This window comes from Pyxicephalus adspersus, chromosome 3 (assembly GCF_032062135.1).
Source record: "Pyxicephalus adspersus chromosome 3, UCB_Pads_2.0, whole genome shotgun sequence".
Taxonomy (NCBI): Eukaryota; Metazoa; Chordata; class Amphibia; order Anura; family Pyxicephalidae; genus Pyxicephalus; species Pyxicephalus adspersus.
In genome coordinates, this window is record NC_092860.1 from 102046879 (window position 1) to 102065348 (window position 18470).

The following is an 18470-nucleotide window of genomic DNA, read 5'->3' on the forward strand; positions in this document are numbered from 1 at the left end:
ACCTTATTGCATTCAAAACTATTTCTTTATATTTTGGCACTTAATAGTTGACATTAAAGTAAGAATGTGTATCCTTATCCATTGTTTGTTTCATTAAACTGAACTTTACTTGATCAAGCTCATAGCAATAAACATGCTTGTTTGACCTAAAAAATCAAAATATAAAATTGTTTAACATTTTTTCGGAATTGCTTGTTTTTATTTGTGATTGTCATTGGTGGAGTGGGACTGGAGAATTGTGTATCTGTCATTTATTGCCATTGCTAGCTCTGGGTATGTGACGTTGGATTTGGGTGATAGATAGATAGATAGATAGATAGATAGATAGATAGATAGATAGATGATAGATAGATACTGTCTTTTGGTAGATGACAGTAGAACAACTTTTCCTATAGAAGTAAAATGACTAAAGCATGTTTGTTTAGTATTTTAGGTATTTTCCCTTTGCTCTATATCACTATATTTTCAGTAGGCACACAATTGTACATAGTATATCTCTTCTCTATGTGGGCTACCAATTATCACAAATGTCTTTGAGAAATTTATCATAATTTCTGGCACATTGTATTTTGACATAAGCACAAACATCATACAGTATTAGAAGCTATTCTGTAGTTTAGGTGTGATTCTTTTAACGGAAAAGGAAACCAAGCCTTACTAAAATGCTCATTTCTGTGTTACATTCTTCCTGCAGTCAAGGTGATGTGTATTACTACTGCCAGCTCTGCACTTTTTGTCTATATCATCAACATGATCTAGAGTTCACTGCAGCTGCTGGTTTAAGCAAGTTGGATGCTGCCCCTGGGTGATAGTGTATGTGATATTTCATTTGTATGGTTCCTGTGATAGTCTGGGCTGCAGTAAATTGTTTTTTAGAACAGACTTTCAATTTCACTTTATTTTTATCCATCATCAAGCTTGGATTTATCATCTTCTAGATCCCTAACTGTTCTCACCGATGCCAATCCTTCCTGCTCAAACCCTCAGAATTTTTCTGCTGAATGCATGATACAATGTCCAAAATGATAAAATATTTAGCTGTATCCAAAAACTTAACTATAGATATTCCAGCAAGTGTAAATAACATGCTGCTCAGCATCCCATGGGAACAAGAACGCATACACAGTGCTATTTCTTTTCTGGCTGTAATAAATAACAAAAGTGAAACACAAGAAACCAAACAGTTCATGTGCTGAGAAGAAGCATGCTGATAGTAAGGAAGAAAAGAGTGACTGAGAGATGGGCTCATTACTGTGCTGGTTCTCTTTTCACCATTTAATAACAGGCTGGAGTAGTGCAGGGTGATCTGGGCTCAGATTAAGTGGGTTAAATGATGCTAACCATCAGAATGAGGACATCTAGAGACAGAACAAAAGTACAGCAGGGGAAATCTCTGAATTGAAGGTGGAAGCATAAACTGGTTGCTATGTTATCATTTTTTTTGGCTGGAGTTCTGCTTTAATACAATTAAAGCTGCTGCAGTCTGTACATTCCATAAGTCATAAAAAAGGTTGCCTGATGAAATTGCTAATGATTTGGAATTTGGTGGCTGATAGTTTACCATACTCTACTATATATAGAAAACATCTTTGTGTCTCATATAAACGGTACACCAGAGGTGCCCAACAGGTGGATCGCGACACTGGTAGATCTCAATGAAGGCCATGAAGGCAATGAGGGTTGATCGCGCAGCCCTGCCTTTCAAAATAAACTCTACTGCGCACGGGACTTATTAAGTCCAAATACCGTTCCACCATGACTGATGATCATTTGGAAGTCTGTTTGAGGCTACTTTTCGGACTATGCAACTTTGGCAAGTTCCATTCGGTTTAAGATGTCATCGGAGTAAGGTAATGGCCAAAAATGTACAGAATTCTATTGTGCCATACATGTTTATGCTGTTATGCAAGGTAAACATGTATATATTTTAAATATAAAGTATACTCGATATATTTTAAATAAATATATGTTTAGCATTTTTTTATTGTTGGCAGATCATTTTGACCTGGTCATTTTAAAAGTAGCTCACAAGCCAAAAAAAGTGTGGGCACCGCAGCTATACACACTTGCTTTTTTGTTGTTATATTATTACCACACAACTTTTTTTTTATTTGAAAGCAAATTGCAAGTCTGTCTGAACAAGTCCAGCTTTGAAGATAGGGAAGAAAGACACTTTTTTGCTTGCAATATATAAATGACACACCCAAACCATAAAAAATAAATTTGCATAAAATGATTGTTTAAACTGACAAGCACTTTTCTCATATTATTCTAGCTTTTCAAAATACCAATGGAATCATTTAGAAGCAGGATTAAATGTTTAGTACAAAATAACACCTGTAATAGGTAAATATTTAATACAGGTGTACAAATCCACCTACAAAGAGGGGCAATTGAGGAGAAAAGAGGGATAGAGGGACTTGGATCTAAAAGAGGGACAGTCCCTCCAAATTAGGGACAGTTGGGAGGTAAAAATGTTCTTCAAATCAGGAACACTTGGGAAGTAGAAGAAGGGACAGTCCCTCCAAATCATGTGCAATTAGGAGGTATAAAGAGGGACAGTCCCTACAAAACAGGGACAGTAATGGTATGTGTATTTATTTCCTATTGACAATTTACTTTTAAATAGTATATAGTCTTATGAATGTATTTTAGAGTGCAGTGTAATGTTCTTTAAAAAATAATTACTTTGTAACTTTTTGACAGACAGCCTAATGCATTTCAAGCAGCTGAAAGCAAGTCTATAGAATATTTTTGCATGGTAAGAGTTAATGTGTAGCATACAGGGATGGGGTAGGCGTTCCTGAGTGTTGTGCTAGCGGTAAGACTGATCTCTTTACTCACTTTCGTTCTCTCCATCTAGCAACATGGCTGCTGACATTGTGCTGCTTGCTGCTGTTTCTCTGCTGTCTGCCTGCCAGCTAGGTAAGTTCATTCTTATGTTCAGCCATTGGCCTTGATATGCCCTGATGTGTGCCAGAGCTAGGGGTCCTTCCTACTCCTCCAGATGACCAGGGAGAAGTTTTCTACCCAATTCAATGTCCTGGGACCTTGTATATATCTCTCCGCATTCTAGCAATGCTGGGGCTCTGGACCAGATGTTTTGATGACAGGAACATCCCTGAAGCTATTAGCTTGTTTTTGGTTATTACCGGTTTGAAAAGTTCACCAAATGGGACAGTAAGATCTTTTAGATCCAAGTAGCTTTTTAATTATCATTGGATTGAACATAAAAGGCATCCTTGCGGTGATAAGGGTCACGAGATGCAGTAAGACTGTTTCTTGGCCATATGTTTTATGATGTAACTTCCAAAAACAGATTTGTTCAATTAAACAGATATTCCCGCAAAGCCATATAAGAGGTAAATGTACCTCTAGGGTATCCCCTTCTTTATACCATAGAAAAAGATCATGTGTAATATTGATTCTGGAATGGTCATCTTATACAAATATATTTATATTGTTGACAAAAATAAGTTTTCCTGTATTGTATACAATATTTTACTATGATCATATTTTCTAAATGACCAACTTTAAAGGTATTTTAGCATGTAATGCATTTTTTAAATCAATACAAATATAATTTTGCACGAGTTTCAGATAATGTGAAACTTCAGACAATGATCTCTATTCACAGACACAGTTCATGAATAAGAATAATTTAGGTTCCTATAGGATTTGCAATTCTAATCAAGCTGTGATTCACCAATATCTTTGATTTGGTGCTAAGTAAGCACCTGAGAAGCAGAAAGGTGTTCAAAGTTGAACTAGGAAATGGGGTCATCAAATAGTCCAAAAAATGTCAAATGACCCACATTGTACTTAACTGTTAACCTTGATTTCTACTTTAACAACTACAGTTTATATATTCATACATTAGGAATAGATCACCCAATGTTTCAGTAATTTATTTTGGCCTGTCACTTCACCAGTTGTTGCTATTGTGGCATCAACCAGTAAAATCATACAGTGAAAGCCAGACTTTTTTTTGGTGGTTATTAAAGTTGCATGCACCTTTTAGTTTGTTTTTTGATTGGTTTTGGTTTAGGACATCAGTGTTTTAGTGGTTAAGTATGATTGGCATATGTAAGGGGTAAAGTTTTGATGGGTTGGAATGTTAAATATTAAAAATTAATTTTAGGGCTTACATTACATTATAGTGTTAAGTAACTGGTTAAAAGTCAAGGCTTGCAAAGGATTTTAAAGTATTTCCAAAGCCAAGTTCTTTTTCTATTTTGGATATAATAGGAAAGAATTAAACCTGCTGCCAGATTTTGAAGGGGTTTTTGCTGTGTGTGACTCATTGGGGATATCTGTTTTCTTCTATATAGGTTCAATAGGAAATGATGAGATCCTTCAAATGTACAGGGATCTCCTCTTCGACATTTGTCACATTAAAAAGATCCTCCCCCTATTTATACTCTAGTGGCAACTTAAAATTTTGGCAGTGGTTTTATTATACTTCTATTCTCTATCCAAATCTAAAATACAAGATTCCTTTAGTTAGAGGGAGAATGAAGGCTTTAAGCTAGGTACACACTTCCAATGGTGCTCAGGGCTGATATCCGGCGAGAATCTGGAGTGTGTCAATCATCATCCGAACGACGTCCTGGCGGATCCACAGACGATGAACGACGAACGACTATAATTGGAAGTGTGTACGCGGCTTTAGTGTTATTGGGCAACGACTCTAGAAATCCCCAGGACCTCATGTAGTGGTTTTATGTTGCAGATTCATTAGCTCCATACCTTGAGAGAACACATTAATTTACGAGTATGTTATTATGTGTCCCACCTGTTATCCAGTTTTATATGCACCTCTGGGGCACCCAGACATCAGTACATGTGTGTAGGTGCAATGCATTTTAAAGTCATTGTAATACAAAAGCCTACCCTGAAGTCCCACCACAAACTGCATTGTGGTAACACCAATTCCTCCTACTTTGCTTATGTAAAGCACGTACAGAACATGCAGTGATGGAGGCCTTGGATGTGGGCAGGATTAGAAATCACTGATTTTTGTTTTTTTCTAAAAAAAAAAAGATTTCCAAATAACAGTTCAACATTTGTAACTTTGTAAAACACATACAGTGCTGACAAAATATTCTAGCTATACCAAAGTACAGAAAAAATTGACTATATTCCAAAGATATTTCAATAACAAATGATCTATACATACACATTGCAAATCCATTTCTTTATAAGTGCCATATCACCCTGAGATGCTGCCCAGTTGAAATCCAGTTATGTAGTCAATCACTAGGGTTTAGGGCCTTATAAATATTATTTATTATATTTTATATAATGGATTATTATTTGTCTGTTATCTAATATTCTTACACAATGCCAAGGTATAATTTGTAATAACTGTAGACTAGATAGAGTTTAAAACTAGAATAAGCAAGCAAGAAAAAAGATTGTGAGTGCATGCTGCCTTCATTTTATGCAGAGTATCCCGCAAAACTGTAGCATTTTGAGTTTCTGTGGGATGGTGGAAGATTTACATTTTGATCTACATCTTATTCTTGTACTAGGGATCCAATAGAATTGATGTCTAATAGTGGTCCTTGACCCAATCATTTAAACATAAAAATACTTGCACAGGCATTGAAGCAATACATATCACAAATATATTTTAGTTCTCATGTCACCAAGAAAAACCTTGTCCTCTAAACCTTTATCCCATTAATGTACAATGCCTGGGGTTAAGGTGAGTTAAAATCATTTAACACCCAATGACACAGACATATTTTGCACGATATAAAGGTGGAGAGTCGGAATGAAACAGGACAGTATAAAAGTAGTGGTTAGGCACACTGCGATGTAGCACAAGCCATAAAGTAGCAGAAGGTTGCTGATTCCACCAGCTTCTATAGAAGCATGTGTAGTGCCCATGGTTTTGCCAAGCCTGCATTCAAGAACAAGGCATGAGGATGGTTTAGGGCTATTTTTTATCCATTGCTTCTGCAACTAGGTAAGGGAATCCTGCCACGGGAAGTTTGCTGCTGTATATGGTTGGTGTTGGTAAGTGCTGCTGAGGTTATGGCCTTTGTTTACACCTCATTATTGAAAGCTCCACACTGTAACTCTATGGGCCAGACTTCAGGAAAGCAGTAGCCTGTATTTTGTGGCACATAAGCCTACTGTTGTTATTTTTCTTTCTGAAGGTAATTGAAGGTAAACAGCCCATCAATAAAAGGCTCTGGTGTGGACTGACCTATTGAAATTAATAGGAATTAGAAACATGGGCATTTTGTGTATATTAAGCCTTATACAGGACTTTTTATACATATGACCAATATCAAAAAACAGTTATGGTTTCTTGTTTACAAACACTCCATACACAAACATATAAAAAATCAGTGTAGAAGTGACAAAGTCCCAAACACAGGTCTACCTAACCTCCCTAGCCTATTAGTCAGGTTCAGTTAGCATGAACTTATTTGTATATTATTTAGTTGGTCATGTAACATCCCCCAAAGACAATAAACACCTCCATGTCACAAATCCTTTGCGTTTTGCCCATGGCTTCATCAGGAAAAACACATTACAACAAATGTAACTTCTATGGCTTACTTGAAATCACCGAAGAAAAGAGAGTTGCAGAACTGATTGAGAACATAATTATGAATGCTCTATAAAGGATTTATTTGTCACAAATCACCATCAGCTATAGACATTAAATGGCTAGATACAAATTGATGTTAATCAGTAACATTAGTGATTTAAAGCATCAATTACCCAAGGCTACAAAATCACTAGTGTGAGCAAGGGAAGTGCTGTTTTTTATTATTAGTTATATTTCCTTTTTCCTAGTGCTGGGGATCTAGGGGCCCATTTACAAAGCAGCAGTATGACCTAAATGGGGCTAAATGGCAATTTTTTTTTAACAATCACAGCCTGCACATTTATAAAACCATATTGTGTGGATAGTAAATGTGCTTAGCTATCCAAGATCATATTCACATTCAAGTTTTCTATTAAGTGTTACTCAGAGAACAGGACACAGCAGGCACCACATCATGCTCTGTATTTTATAAACAAAATGTAAGTGAAGTATTTCCTACATTGCCCTATGGTGTGATCTCCATCATGGACAGACCTCTAGGTTTGAGCAAACCTGTGCTCAGATAAAAATGAAGGCTGACATTACCGATCACCGGCCAAAAATGCTAATTGTCTGTGCGTCATGCTGATATAATTGTAGGAAAATTATTGAGATTGAGGATAATAAAAAGTATGGTACAAATATTCTTTCAATAATAAAATCCTAATAATAAATAATAATAAAATATGTTCTGAGTCAGCTGTCAAAAGAGTGAACAGACCATTATTGCATAAATGCATAAAATCTAAATGTTTACACTTGTGATGGGAGTCCTTTCTCACATAAGGTGTCAAGGTTTTGTCAACAAAAGGGTGACCATACCAAAAGTCCATGCATATTTAATTTAAACAACCATTTAGAGACACGTTTTTATATTCTGAGCAGGGAGGAACCAACATGTCTGGCCTTTAGCTGAGAGTTTCATTTACGGTACATACACAGATCTTCAAACATAAGCTAAAACCACTCTCCAACACTAAGCATACATAATTAACATATTTGGCGTTTTCCCTGAGATGGTAGCAGAGGATTTATGTTTGGATTTACATTTTAATTTACGGGTTACTCTTGTATCAGGGATCCAGTGGAGAGTATACCTAATAGTTGTCCCTTGACAATTAAAGTGGTCATAAAGTCAAGGGACCACCTGGGTCATAAAGAATTTGAACCTGAGATTGCTGATTCTGATTGTGTTAGGAATTAATGCTAATATTGGGGGAAGTTTTTAAATTGAATAGGGGTATGTTGAGAGAAGGTAAAAATAACCTCTATATCATATTTGATTGGGGTGAAAAGTGGAAATTACTGTTTTAACATACTCTATTGTGAAATATCATTTACTATCACATTCTTCTATAATCAAGAAGAACCAAATACCACGAACTAGAAAACATGGACATAAAATGATCTCATTTCTAAGAGAATGAACGAAGGGTGAGGTTATTTTGTCATTGCTGTCCCACAGCTGCAACACTTTTCTTGTTACACCCAGTTCTAGGATTTCTGGAAATTCCATGCTGGAAATCATAATCCTGAACACATTACACATGTGTATTTATAACTGAGCATGGACAGCTATGGGTTATGCTATCTTCATGATAGGTTCATCCTTCAGCAACAATCCACAATCCATCAGGTCTGTTTTACCTTTGTCTTCAGATAAAAATGTGTTTGTGTAAATCTTTCTCAAGGTTTCTTGTGGCGTTAAGTCCATATGACTATTATTAGGAATGGATACTGTCAGAGTGTTCTCAACCTTTGAAGTTGTTATATTAGATATTCTGACATGGAAGTCAGTAAACGTTTTCTGCAGACAATCTGACTTTACTGTTATTTCAGCACAAAACTATTTGAAATTGTAAATATAAAAAAAAACACAAAATGTTTCCCATTCCCTAAAAAGTATACAATTCCCTATCACGAGGATCTACTGGAGGCTGGGTAAACATAGATGCAAATATCTGTAATATGGCCAATTTCATCATTCATATCCCCTGAGGTTCTCCATTGTTCATGCACCTGACGCCCGGTGGCATAAAGACAGATTAGCTTACACACACATTGAATACAGACAAAGGTTCAGTGCTTGAGGGAAAAACTACATGCCCGTCTTTGTATTAGGTGTGAATATTAAATTCCCCATCAGAATGAACTAGAACTCAGTTGCCTTCCTTGTAGTGTAACATGGCACAAGCATTTTGCTCACAGCCTGTATTTGTGGGGTCATATGGGGCAATAAACTCAAACTATATTGGGCCTTGAGGAGTGTTAGGGGGGAGGCTAGGAAAATGTTGCAAATGTTCACTTAAAAGCAATTTCCAATTAAATATATTAATAGTGTGTGTAGTAACCTGGGGAGATCATTTTTTCCTTCAGTCACATATTAAAAAAACATTTATTTGTAAATGGGAGTTAGACTAGACCAAAATACCACACCAAAAGTTGGCGCTGCATTGTGCTAGGGTAAATTTATGTGACCTTTCAAAGTATCATTTGGAATATCATTGTATTATACTACATTTGTAAAAGCATTAGACTAAAGTTGGGCTTACCCAATAATTGATCACATGGTGAAAAAATGCATAACGCAGAGATGAACTTTAATAGTTAATAGATGATCAATTAAAATCTTGAATTTTTCTGTAAAAGGGCAGGACGGAGCTTTTATAACCCCCAAGCCTCCATATAGGTCTTTTAAAATAATTTGACCGATGGAAAGGTTAAAGTCAAGTTCAATATTTGTTGAAAAAGTTAAAATTTGCATATAATTCGGATGCCAGTTTCTTTTTACCGATTACTTTTACATGCCATGTTCACTGTGGGTAACCCCTGCTTATAGCCTAACTCCAGCCAAAAATATTTTTTTAGGATTGGGAAGAGTTACAACCTCAAGTTTAACTGTTGTCTGTTCTTGTTAACAAGTTAGATGCTGTTTGTGTCACAATAGATAAGATTCCTTCTCGCTTCCTGCCTGACACTAGACATTTCCTAGACAAGAAAATCAACAGAAATCTCCCTCACAGGGACACAGGGAACAATAACATATTGCCAGCCCTTCTGTGTTTATATATTTGTCTGAATTTCCTCTTTCTGTCTATTCTAATACCCATCAAATTACCAAAATGTGAAGACATTTCCTTTCACTCTCTCTTCTGTCTAATACATTTTACATAGACAGGAAGCTGGGAGATTTTTCTTCACTTTCTTTTCATACTTTTTAATTAGAAAATTCTAGATTTTCTTTGATATTCATATATTCTATGATAAATGCAAAGGTTCCCCTAAACTTCCTGTTTTCTCTAATACTTTTTAGGTAGGCAAGTATTCAGGAGTTTTCCCTTCATTTTCTGTTTTGATACCTTTGATATAGACAGGAAGTGAAGAGATTTCCCTTAAGTACCTGTTCTGTCTGATACCTTACAAGATTTTTCATAATTTTGTGTTCTATCTCACTACTGAACAAGAAAATAGTAAAGTCTCTCAAAAGGTGACAATGGACCTGATGGATTAAAGTTCTCCAAGACTGGAGAAGATAGACTATCATGGGGGAACCTGGGTGATACAGCAATCCTGGAATGCATATAGTCGAGGAATGAAAGTATTTGCCAACTAATAGCAAATGGTTTTTAACTATTCCATTCCAAGTTTGCTGGATCACCCAAATTCTTCTATGATAGTCTATCCTTGAGGAGCTTTAATAGATGTAGGGCCAACAACAAATGACAACATTTCCATCCTTCCATGCATTAAAAAAATTGTTTAATTATGCTCCCTTCATACAGTCAGTTTTTATTTACTTGTTTTTGACTCCTTACTGGCCTAGAATGTGCTCAGCCCAAAGCTGCCCCCACTTTTGTATGGAAAATCAACAACTCCAATGCTTTTTTCTAAAAAGTAAAACAATATTCCACTAATCAGTAAACATGTTCAATGCCAATTACTTTGTGACTCATTCCTGGTATATTTGTTGGAGATTACAACACAAGAACCATGAGCAGATAACTCCAAGCATGCTGAAACACAATATTCATCATGATAGACGAATACTTATCCATTAGTCAGTGTACCCAATGCAGTGTAAACTTTGGAACCATTCAACCTAGCCATAAAAATGAATCACAAGAAACTGGTGTTATAGTGAATACTCTAAAATATATGAAATGTTTGTATTTTACATGTTGAGGAATCAGGAAAGTTTAAATTTAAGCAGATTACCTTAATCCTTACATTTCAACCTCTACTTTTTGTATTGTGTTTGTTGTTCATCTGAATATTTTCAAATAATCTAAGACTGTCTTGTTTCATTGCAGCATATTTTGCCAACCTGGTGGGGAAATGTAGAATAAAACACAAGGTGATACCTCCCGCTGTCACTGGACCTCCCGAGTTTGAGAGAACCTTCAGAGCACAGTATGTGAATATAATATACACAGATACCATTGTCTATACCTGCGTTTCTCAAACAGAGTTCCTCCAGAGGTTGCTGGGGGATGAGCAATGAACAATTTGTTCCTCTCAGATCAGTTTAAGTGACACCAATAATCTTGTTGGCTGATTTTAAGGTGGCATTCTTCCAACTGACCAGCAATGTAAAAGGCATTCTTCCCTCTGACCACTATGCTAATATACTCTGAAATGTGGATATAGTAATTGTAGTAGGAGTTCCCTAAAGACCTGAAAGTTATTTCAAGGGTTCCCCCATGGTAAAAAGGTTGATAAACACTGATCTATACTGACCAAAAAGCAAATACACAACCACACTGGATTTATACACAAGGATGTATCATAGCCCTAACCTGACATGTAGCCAATCATTGCCAATATACATTACTGCATTTTGTCCAGTGAACTATTAAGATAAACTCCAGGCAAATATAAACTGCATTAATGAAACTCTGTATTCATTAATAAAAAAATAAATACATATATTTAATGTGAGCAGTGTAAGAACCTCCTATCAGCTTTTAGTAGGCTCACTGCACAGAAGAGTTCCGTAAGGATAGAGAGAAGCAGCACAAGGAGCCAGTTAGTGATCTGGAAGTACTTCTATTATAACAAGGAATACACTGTTAGGAGGAGGGAGAAGAATGACTGATAAATATGCTCATCACTCCACCACTTTCTGTTCATGATTGGGGGAGGAACAAAGAACAACGGCTTCTGGGGTTCCATGCCAACTGACTCCATGTTTCGGAGTCAAACTTCACCCCTGAAAAACAGTGTCAGTTGCTATGGAATTTTCAAAGAACTGTGAGTACTTTGTTATTAGGTGCATTTGCAGTGCAAATCTGAGGGCTGAATGGGCAGAAACACCAATCCTTTGGCACATAAAAAACTCCTATATTTGTATTACAACTGTGTTTTTGCCTTGTGCTCAGCTTTAAACAAGCTTGCCTAAATTGTTCTTTTGGTGTAAGTTAGCCTAAATGGATGTACAATAGTAAAATAACATGGAACCACAAAAACACCCATTAGGATAGGTATTACTGGTAAATCTAAACAAAAATTGTCAAAATCAAGACACAGAGAAAATAACATGAATAGACGACTGTTTAATAAACTACCCATAGAAATGGTTTGATGTCTGTCACCAGCAATACATAGGGGCTAATTCTTCTGAAGGGACCTATACAAGTTTGATTAGCGCTGCACAGCTTGTAGCTTACAGTCCTCATGTGGTCCTTTTTGTCTTGCCTTGCTGCCTCTGGGTAAAATGTCATTTTATTTATGAATTTCCATTTTTCTCCATTCATTCTCAGCTGTGAAAGTGAGAATGAGGTGAAAGCCTGTAATTCATTCATATTAGGCAACACAGGAGCGTAGATATTAATGTCTGTTTTACAAAGCCACCAGATCATTACAAGGCATTAATGTCAAATGACTCCACAGTATGACTACCACTGCTTTACATCCATCCAGGCAAGGTGGCTGGAACACCTAACACCTTCATTTTTATTTAATATTGTAACAAGTCAGCCTTTGTTGGAGTCAAGGGGTGTTAAAGCATTTGTACACCATATACCTAAATGTGTCATTTTGTGCTTTTTTTGTTCCATGTAATATACCATTGCTCCAACAGACTAATGTTAAGAAGCAGGGAATACTCCCTGCAAACTATCAGCCAATGGGTGTGCTGCCTGCTGTTTATTATAACAAAACGTCTTTGCTTGTAGTTCTAGTAAACAGCAGGGAGTGCTGATATTTGTTGCTGGTTGTTAGGAAATGTTCCCTACTAATTTACAACAACCTATTGGATTGGGGGTTGCAGCACTTGATTGGGTCTGGTCAATTCATAAACAACATGACAGGTAAAGAATCAATATCAGGGACGTATCAATTATTCAACTGTGTCATGCACCTATCTACCTGTATATAGCCACCTAAGGCTAAACGTAATTCTAACAGATCTATAATTTGGGGAATTTTTCTTTACGTGTGGGGTCTTAAAAAGGATAAAAGGTGGAACAATCCAATCCCACCAATGGGAATAAATACTTTTGAAAGGTGCAGTGCCCCAGTGGGAGGGGTTAAAAGGATTTGGTAGGTACAACTAGGTAATAGAATTAGACCCACACCACCGCTTGCCAATTTGCCAAGTCTGGGGATGTGTGAAAAGTGCAGGCATCCATAGGCTGAGTTCAGACTGGCAATGAGGTTGCAGTGTGGTTAGGTCTGAGGCTGAATGTCAGGTTTTAATAGGAGACAGGGTTTTCAGGGATTTCACATATAGTCATAGTGTTATGATCTGGGCCTGCTTCTGTTAGTCAGGTCTAGGATCAGCAACATGATCTGCCCAAAAAAGGTCACCCAACCACTTGAATATACCGATTGAACAGGTTTTTTCTTCCTGATGGCAAAATTATATTCCAAGATGACAATGCCAAGATTCTTTGGGCTCAAATTGGGATATTTTCACACTTTTTTGCCAGACTGTAAACCCCAAAAAGATCTTTATTATGTTCTGGACAAAATTTTACACAACAGTCCAACTATCCCATCCTCAGTACAAGAGCTTGGGTAAACATTAATGAAACTCTGGCTAAAAAAAACAGTGATACTATGATTGTGAAGTTGCACAAGACGGTCAAAAGATTACAAACACATGATGATTACAATTCACTCACTAACTATAAACACTTTTGAGGGCATTACTTCCTTTACAGTTTTATTGCTTGCAATAAAAACAGCCACATGAACAATGTAGCACATTACAATTAAGGAAGTTTCCCAATGGCAGCAGGGACAGGATTAAAAAGGTAGAAAAACTAGCGGTGAACCACTTTTCACTATTCAGACACCTCACCCAGTAGAATTGTTATTGGTTTGGTATTTAATTGAGGAGATCATTAAAATAAAGGAAATTGCTACTTTGGCCTTTTTTTATATATGCAATTGTTATGTAACAATTTCCTCTGTTATCTTCTGTACATAGCTAGTCTTGGTAATTTTTTAATATTGATGCACATTTTATACTATGTTCTTTAAAATATGTTGACCCCTCTTATCTTTTGTAACCCCTATTTGCCCCCCAAAAATTATTTTTGTTACACTGTTTTTGTATAACATAATTTGAAAACAATCAAAATCTGTTAAAACAAAGAATAGAAAAACTAACCCCTGTCAGATTCTTTTTTTCTGTCTTTCTTCGTGTTACAGTTTTCTGTAGTTTTTACAGTAAAAGTTCTGGCTGAAGATTTTCCATCACTTCCTGTCCTGTAATGAATATACTTTCCTTTCTTTGTAGTGAAAAAATCTTCTTCTAGACTCTCTAGATGATTTTCCCTTTTTTTCCTGTTTAAGGGAGAACTCAAAATCTTAGATTTACCCTGACCTTACTGTCAACATTGGTGATTAGGACAATAAGAGAGTGGGTCTCTATAATAGGGACAATAAAAATATAAGGGGGTTTCTAGGCCTTCACCATGCCTTCCAAATCTGAAGTTTTGCCTTTAGATATTTTTTATACTATTACAAATAGCACTTTATTATCAATGGTCACTTCACTGCACTTCATAGGACAAAATGATTGCTCCCATTTTTAAATATCCTCAGCAGATAAATTATCCCTATTTTTAATTCAGAAAGGTACTTTATTGCTATAAAATATGGTGTAAGAAATTGAGTCATTTATTTATCTACATCAAGCAAATTTATTTATCAACTCAAGCAAATTATTTAAAAATGATTCCTTTCCTGGAAGGCTTGAGCCCTAGTAGAAGGCCGTTGTAACATGTTGCTGCTGTATGAGTAATAATCCTAATATGTTCTTTGGCCACTTTATAACCCTCATTATACCAGCTGTAAAAACTGGGCAAGCCCTGACACATCTAGCATGTTTTGTCTGCCCAGTGTTCAATACCCTTAATAATTGCACTGGGATCCACTTAATATAGATTTAGAATCAGTATTGTTTTCAGTTTATGGGTTTGTAACAATATGCTCTCTTGCAGACAAAACTGTATCGAATTCTATGGGCTATTTTTGATTGACCTTTGGACTGCCGGATGGTTCTTTAATCAAGGTAAATTATGTGTACACTTAAAGAATTTACATTTGTTTTGGAAGGAATTAACCTCAATTTCATAGCATTAAAAGAAAAGTTAAAAGAGTAGAAAATAATGATAAATGCAAGGCAGAGTGTAACTTTGAACACATCAATGTAAGTAAGATGCTTGGCTTTAGTTCCCATGTTGACCTCTCTTTTATTACGAATAGAAACCTCACAATGGCCCTGATTTATTAAAACTGGAAGCTGGAGAGGATATACTTTCATCAGTGAAGCTGGGTGATCGAGCAAACCTGGAATGGATTTCTTAAAAGTCATTTGCTATTTGTTAGCAAATGTTTTTAATCCTGGACCAGATCCGTTCCAGGTTTGCTGGATCACCCAGCTTTACTAATGAAAGTATATCCTCTCCAGTCTTGGAGATATAGACAGACAGAAAGGCTTTTTAGGCAAAAAGTGCCCACTCAGTAAGCAGTAAAACAGGCTGTTTCTCTGCCTCTCTTTTCCCACACTGTTACTTAGTTTTTTGCAATGGGCACTAGGAAGATTACATCCATATGGGTCTGAACAAACCCCTTTTGATTGTCCAGACATTCCGCATTGCATGTCGCAATCACCCTTGAGGAAGCCTTGTAAAGGTGAAACATGTCGGGAATACAGACAGCTGCAATCATTGATTGGACACTTAAACCAGCAGTTATCTGCTGCAATTATCCCTTGGTACATTAAGAATACCCTCTATAGGCAATTTTGGCTGAGTAATTAATGTTGTAATTGACCATGTTATGCCACTGTTATTACATTTAAGGCTACTCAGTAAAATAGTATTTTTTGCCTTAAAAGCCCCTGTGTCTGTCTATATCTTTTAAAACCTTTGCTGTGGTTACCCAGGGCTGACGTCATAAATAGGTTGTACTTAAATAAGGAACAGTGAAGAACACCCATTACTATCACACTAATATGGCATGGTAAAATGTATCTGACAAGGCCTTATTGCAAGGGTCATATCTTTAATCATTAGAACTGGGTTTACATACTGTGAAATCTTTATGGAGAATCCACACATAAAGAATGACTTTATATTCACCTTCTCATTGTTTCACTTTTTTTTACACCATTGAGGCTATTATTTCATCCCCCCTCCAGGTAATACGATTTGGGTTTGGTCACTGCACTTCCTTCAGCAGGAAGAATGGTGCATTTTGCCATGACTGGGAAGAAGAAATGGGTAGTGCTGGAGCATTGTGAAAGTATAGGTTTAAGGCTGAGCTTTTGTTTTTTCAATTTTATTTTTTCTTGAGAATTTAGAGTAATACATATATATACAAACAACATCAGGCCATATTAGGCAATCACATATAACTTCTTAATACAAATACAATTTCCGTATAAGCATATTAAGGCGGAGCTTTTAAAGATCAAAATGATGGATAATTTTTTAACAGATAATGTTGTATGATCATTGTTATTAATTATTAATATTAATCAATACTTATCATAATTAAACTATAATACTAAAAATGTATTGGTAGTACTGGACCCAAATAAAATAAAAATATTATCATGGCATACAATCGTGTGATGCCAGCAAAGCCAGATATTGTAACTATTGCACACAACACAAGTATTAGGAAGAACCTGAATTCTAATAGCTGTGCCTGAAACAGTCGAAGGCAAATAACTAATAACAATTAATGTCTGTGGTTTCCTTATAGCCAAATTACAGTGCCTTGCTCTACACTCTGGAGGTGGCATATCTCTTCCCCTATGACGAGTGGTGGGGGAATATTCAAAAAGCAGCAGGGGACGTGAACAAAGCACACATTCTGAAAATGAATAAAGAAAAAAAGCTTAGATATTGATGTGGTGCACGTCCTTGATTATAGAATCCTCCATAGCAAGCAGCACTGTAGTGACATCACCAAATCTCCTGAGACAATGTCCTATAGCCCCCACCTACTGATTGTAAGCTCTTTGGGGCAGGGTCCTCTCTTCCTATATCACTGTCTGTATTAGCGCTATACAAATCCTGTTTGATAATAATAATAATAATAATAATAATAGCTGCTTTGGCAGGTCATACAGCTAAAGAACTAGTAGAGGCTTAATGGATGTAGATAATGTGACACTGGAAGCAGGAGAGGATCCGTTTTCAAACAAAGCAAGGATTTGATTAATGTCGGTGTGTGAAGGAAGTACAAATAGAGATAAGTTTGTTTTTGGAGGTAGCAAGCTTAGCACTGTCCATGATAGGAGATATTCTTATTCAATGCTTAGAACAATATGATTTGGAAAATAACAATTATAATTTAAGACTGCTATGAAATAAAGCCGTTGCCAATGTGATCCTGTCATTTCAGAACTGGCATCCCTGTTCGGCTTATTATACATTTATGGCCGTCACGTGTACTTTTTTGGCTACTCGCAGTCTGCTAGAGGCAGGTAAGTTGGTCTCTTGATCATGTGTAACACAATGTAACTTATTCATGGTTGTTTTATTCCTAGTAATAGATATTTTAACTTAAGTGTCATACAATTTATTAAAGTGCAAGTATATAAAAGATCACGTTGGTAAAGGCAATACCATTTTTCTATCCTTCAATTAAAAAGAAATAATATAGATCATGTTTTTTTTGTACAAAAAGTTATACTTTTAAAAGACATTTTCTTAGTCCTGTACTCACAAGGCCAAAGCATTAATATGGAAGTTTATTTAATGCAATATAAGTACTATATATAGGCAGGTCCGGATACACAGATAATGTTATAATCTGCATGTATTCAAAAATTAGGTGTAATCATCTTGTTTTTAATGTGTTTATAAGTTGAGTTATCTGAATATTATATCTGGACCCACAAAACATTCCCCTATATTTGGCAGTATAGATTCCAGAGGTGTTCCTGGGTACTTGGAGAATACTGTGCAATACTAAAGATTACTCCCTTCTCTTAGGAAAAATGTAACATTTTATTTATATTCATCTTGTATGTAATGGTGTGTATTCTGCACCTGCCATGACAACTTAAAAAAAAATGAGATGGGACTATCAGGGGCTGCAGGTTTTGTGGCATCACACAATCTACACCAGTGATCACAAAGCTGTGGCCCTTTCCATGATTTTTGGGGCACTTCCTCCCAATGCATGCACCTTTGTATGTCAGATCCAACCCAATGCATGCACCTTTGTATCTTAGATCCATCCCAGTGCATGCACCATTGTATCTCAGATTTGTGCAAGTGCATGCACCTTTGTATCTAAGATCCGTCCCAGAGCATGCACCTTTGTATCTCAGATCCGTCCCAGTGCATGCACCTTTGTATCTCAGATCCGTCCCAGTGCATGCACCTTTGTATCT

At 36.3% G+C, this 18470-nt stretch overlaps 1 protein-coding gene across 1 annotated transcript in view; it reads left to right on the forward strand.

The window, feature by feature from the left end:
- The first annotated feature begins 2848 nt into the window (after positions 1-2848).
- LOC140326869 (microsomal glutathione S-transferase 2-like) overlaps positions 2849-18470 on the forward strand; it is a 17983-nt gene continuing 2361 nt past the window's right edge. Inside the window, exons 1-4 of the mRNA XM_072405849.1 lie at positions 2849-2925; positions 10918-11017; positions 15058-15128; positions 17474-17555. Of these exons, the coding sequence (XP_072261950.1) occupies positions 2868-2925; positions 10918-11017; positions 15058-15128; positions 17474-17555 (311 nt within the window). The 5' untranslated portion in view covers positions 2849-2867. The remainder of the gene's footprint in view (positions 2926-10917; positions 11018-15057; positions 15129-17473; positions 17556-18470) is intronic.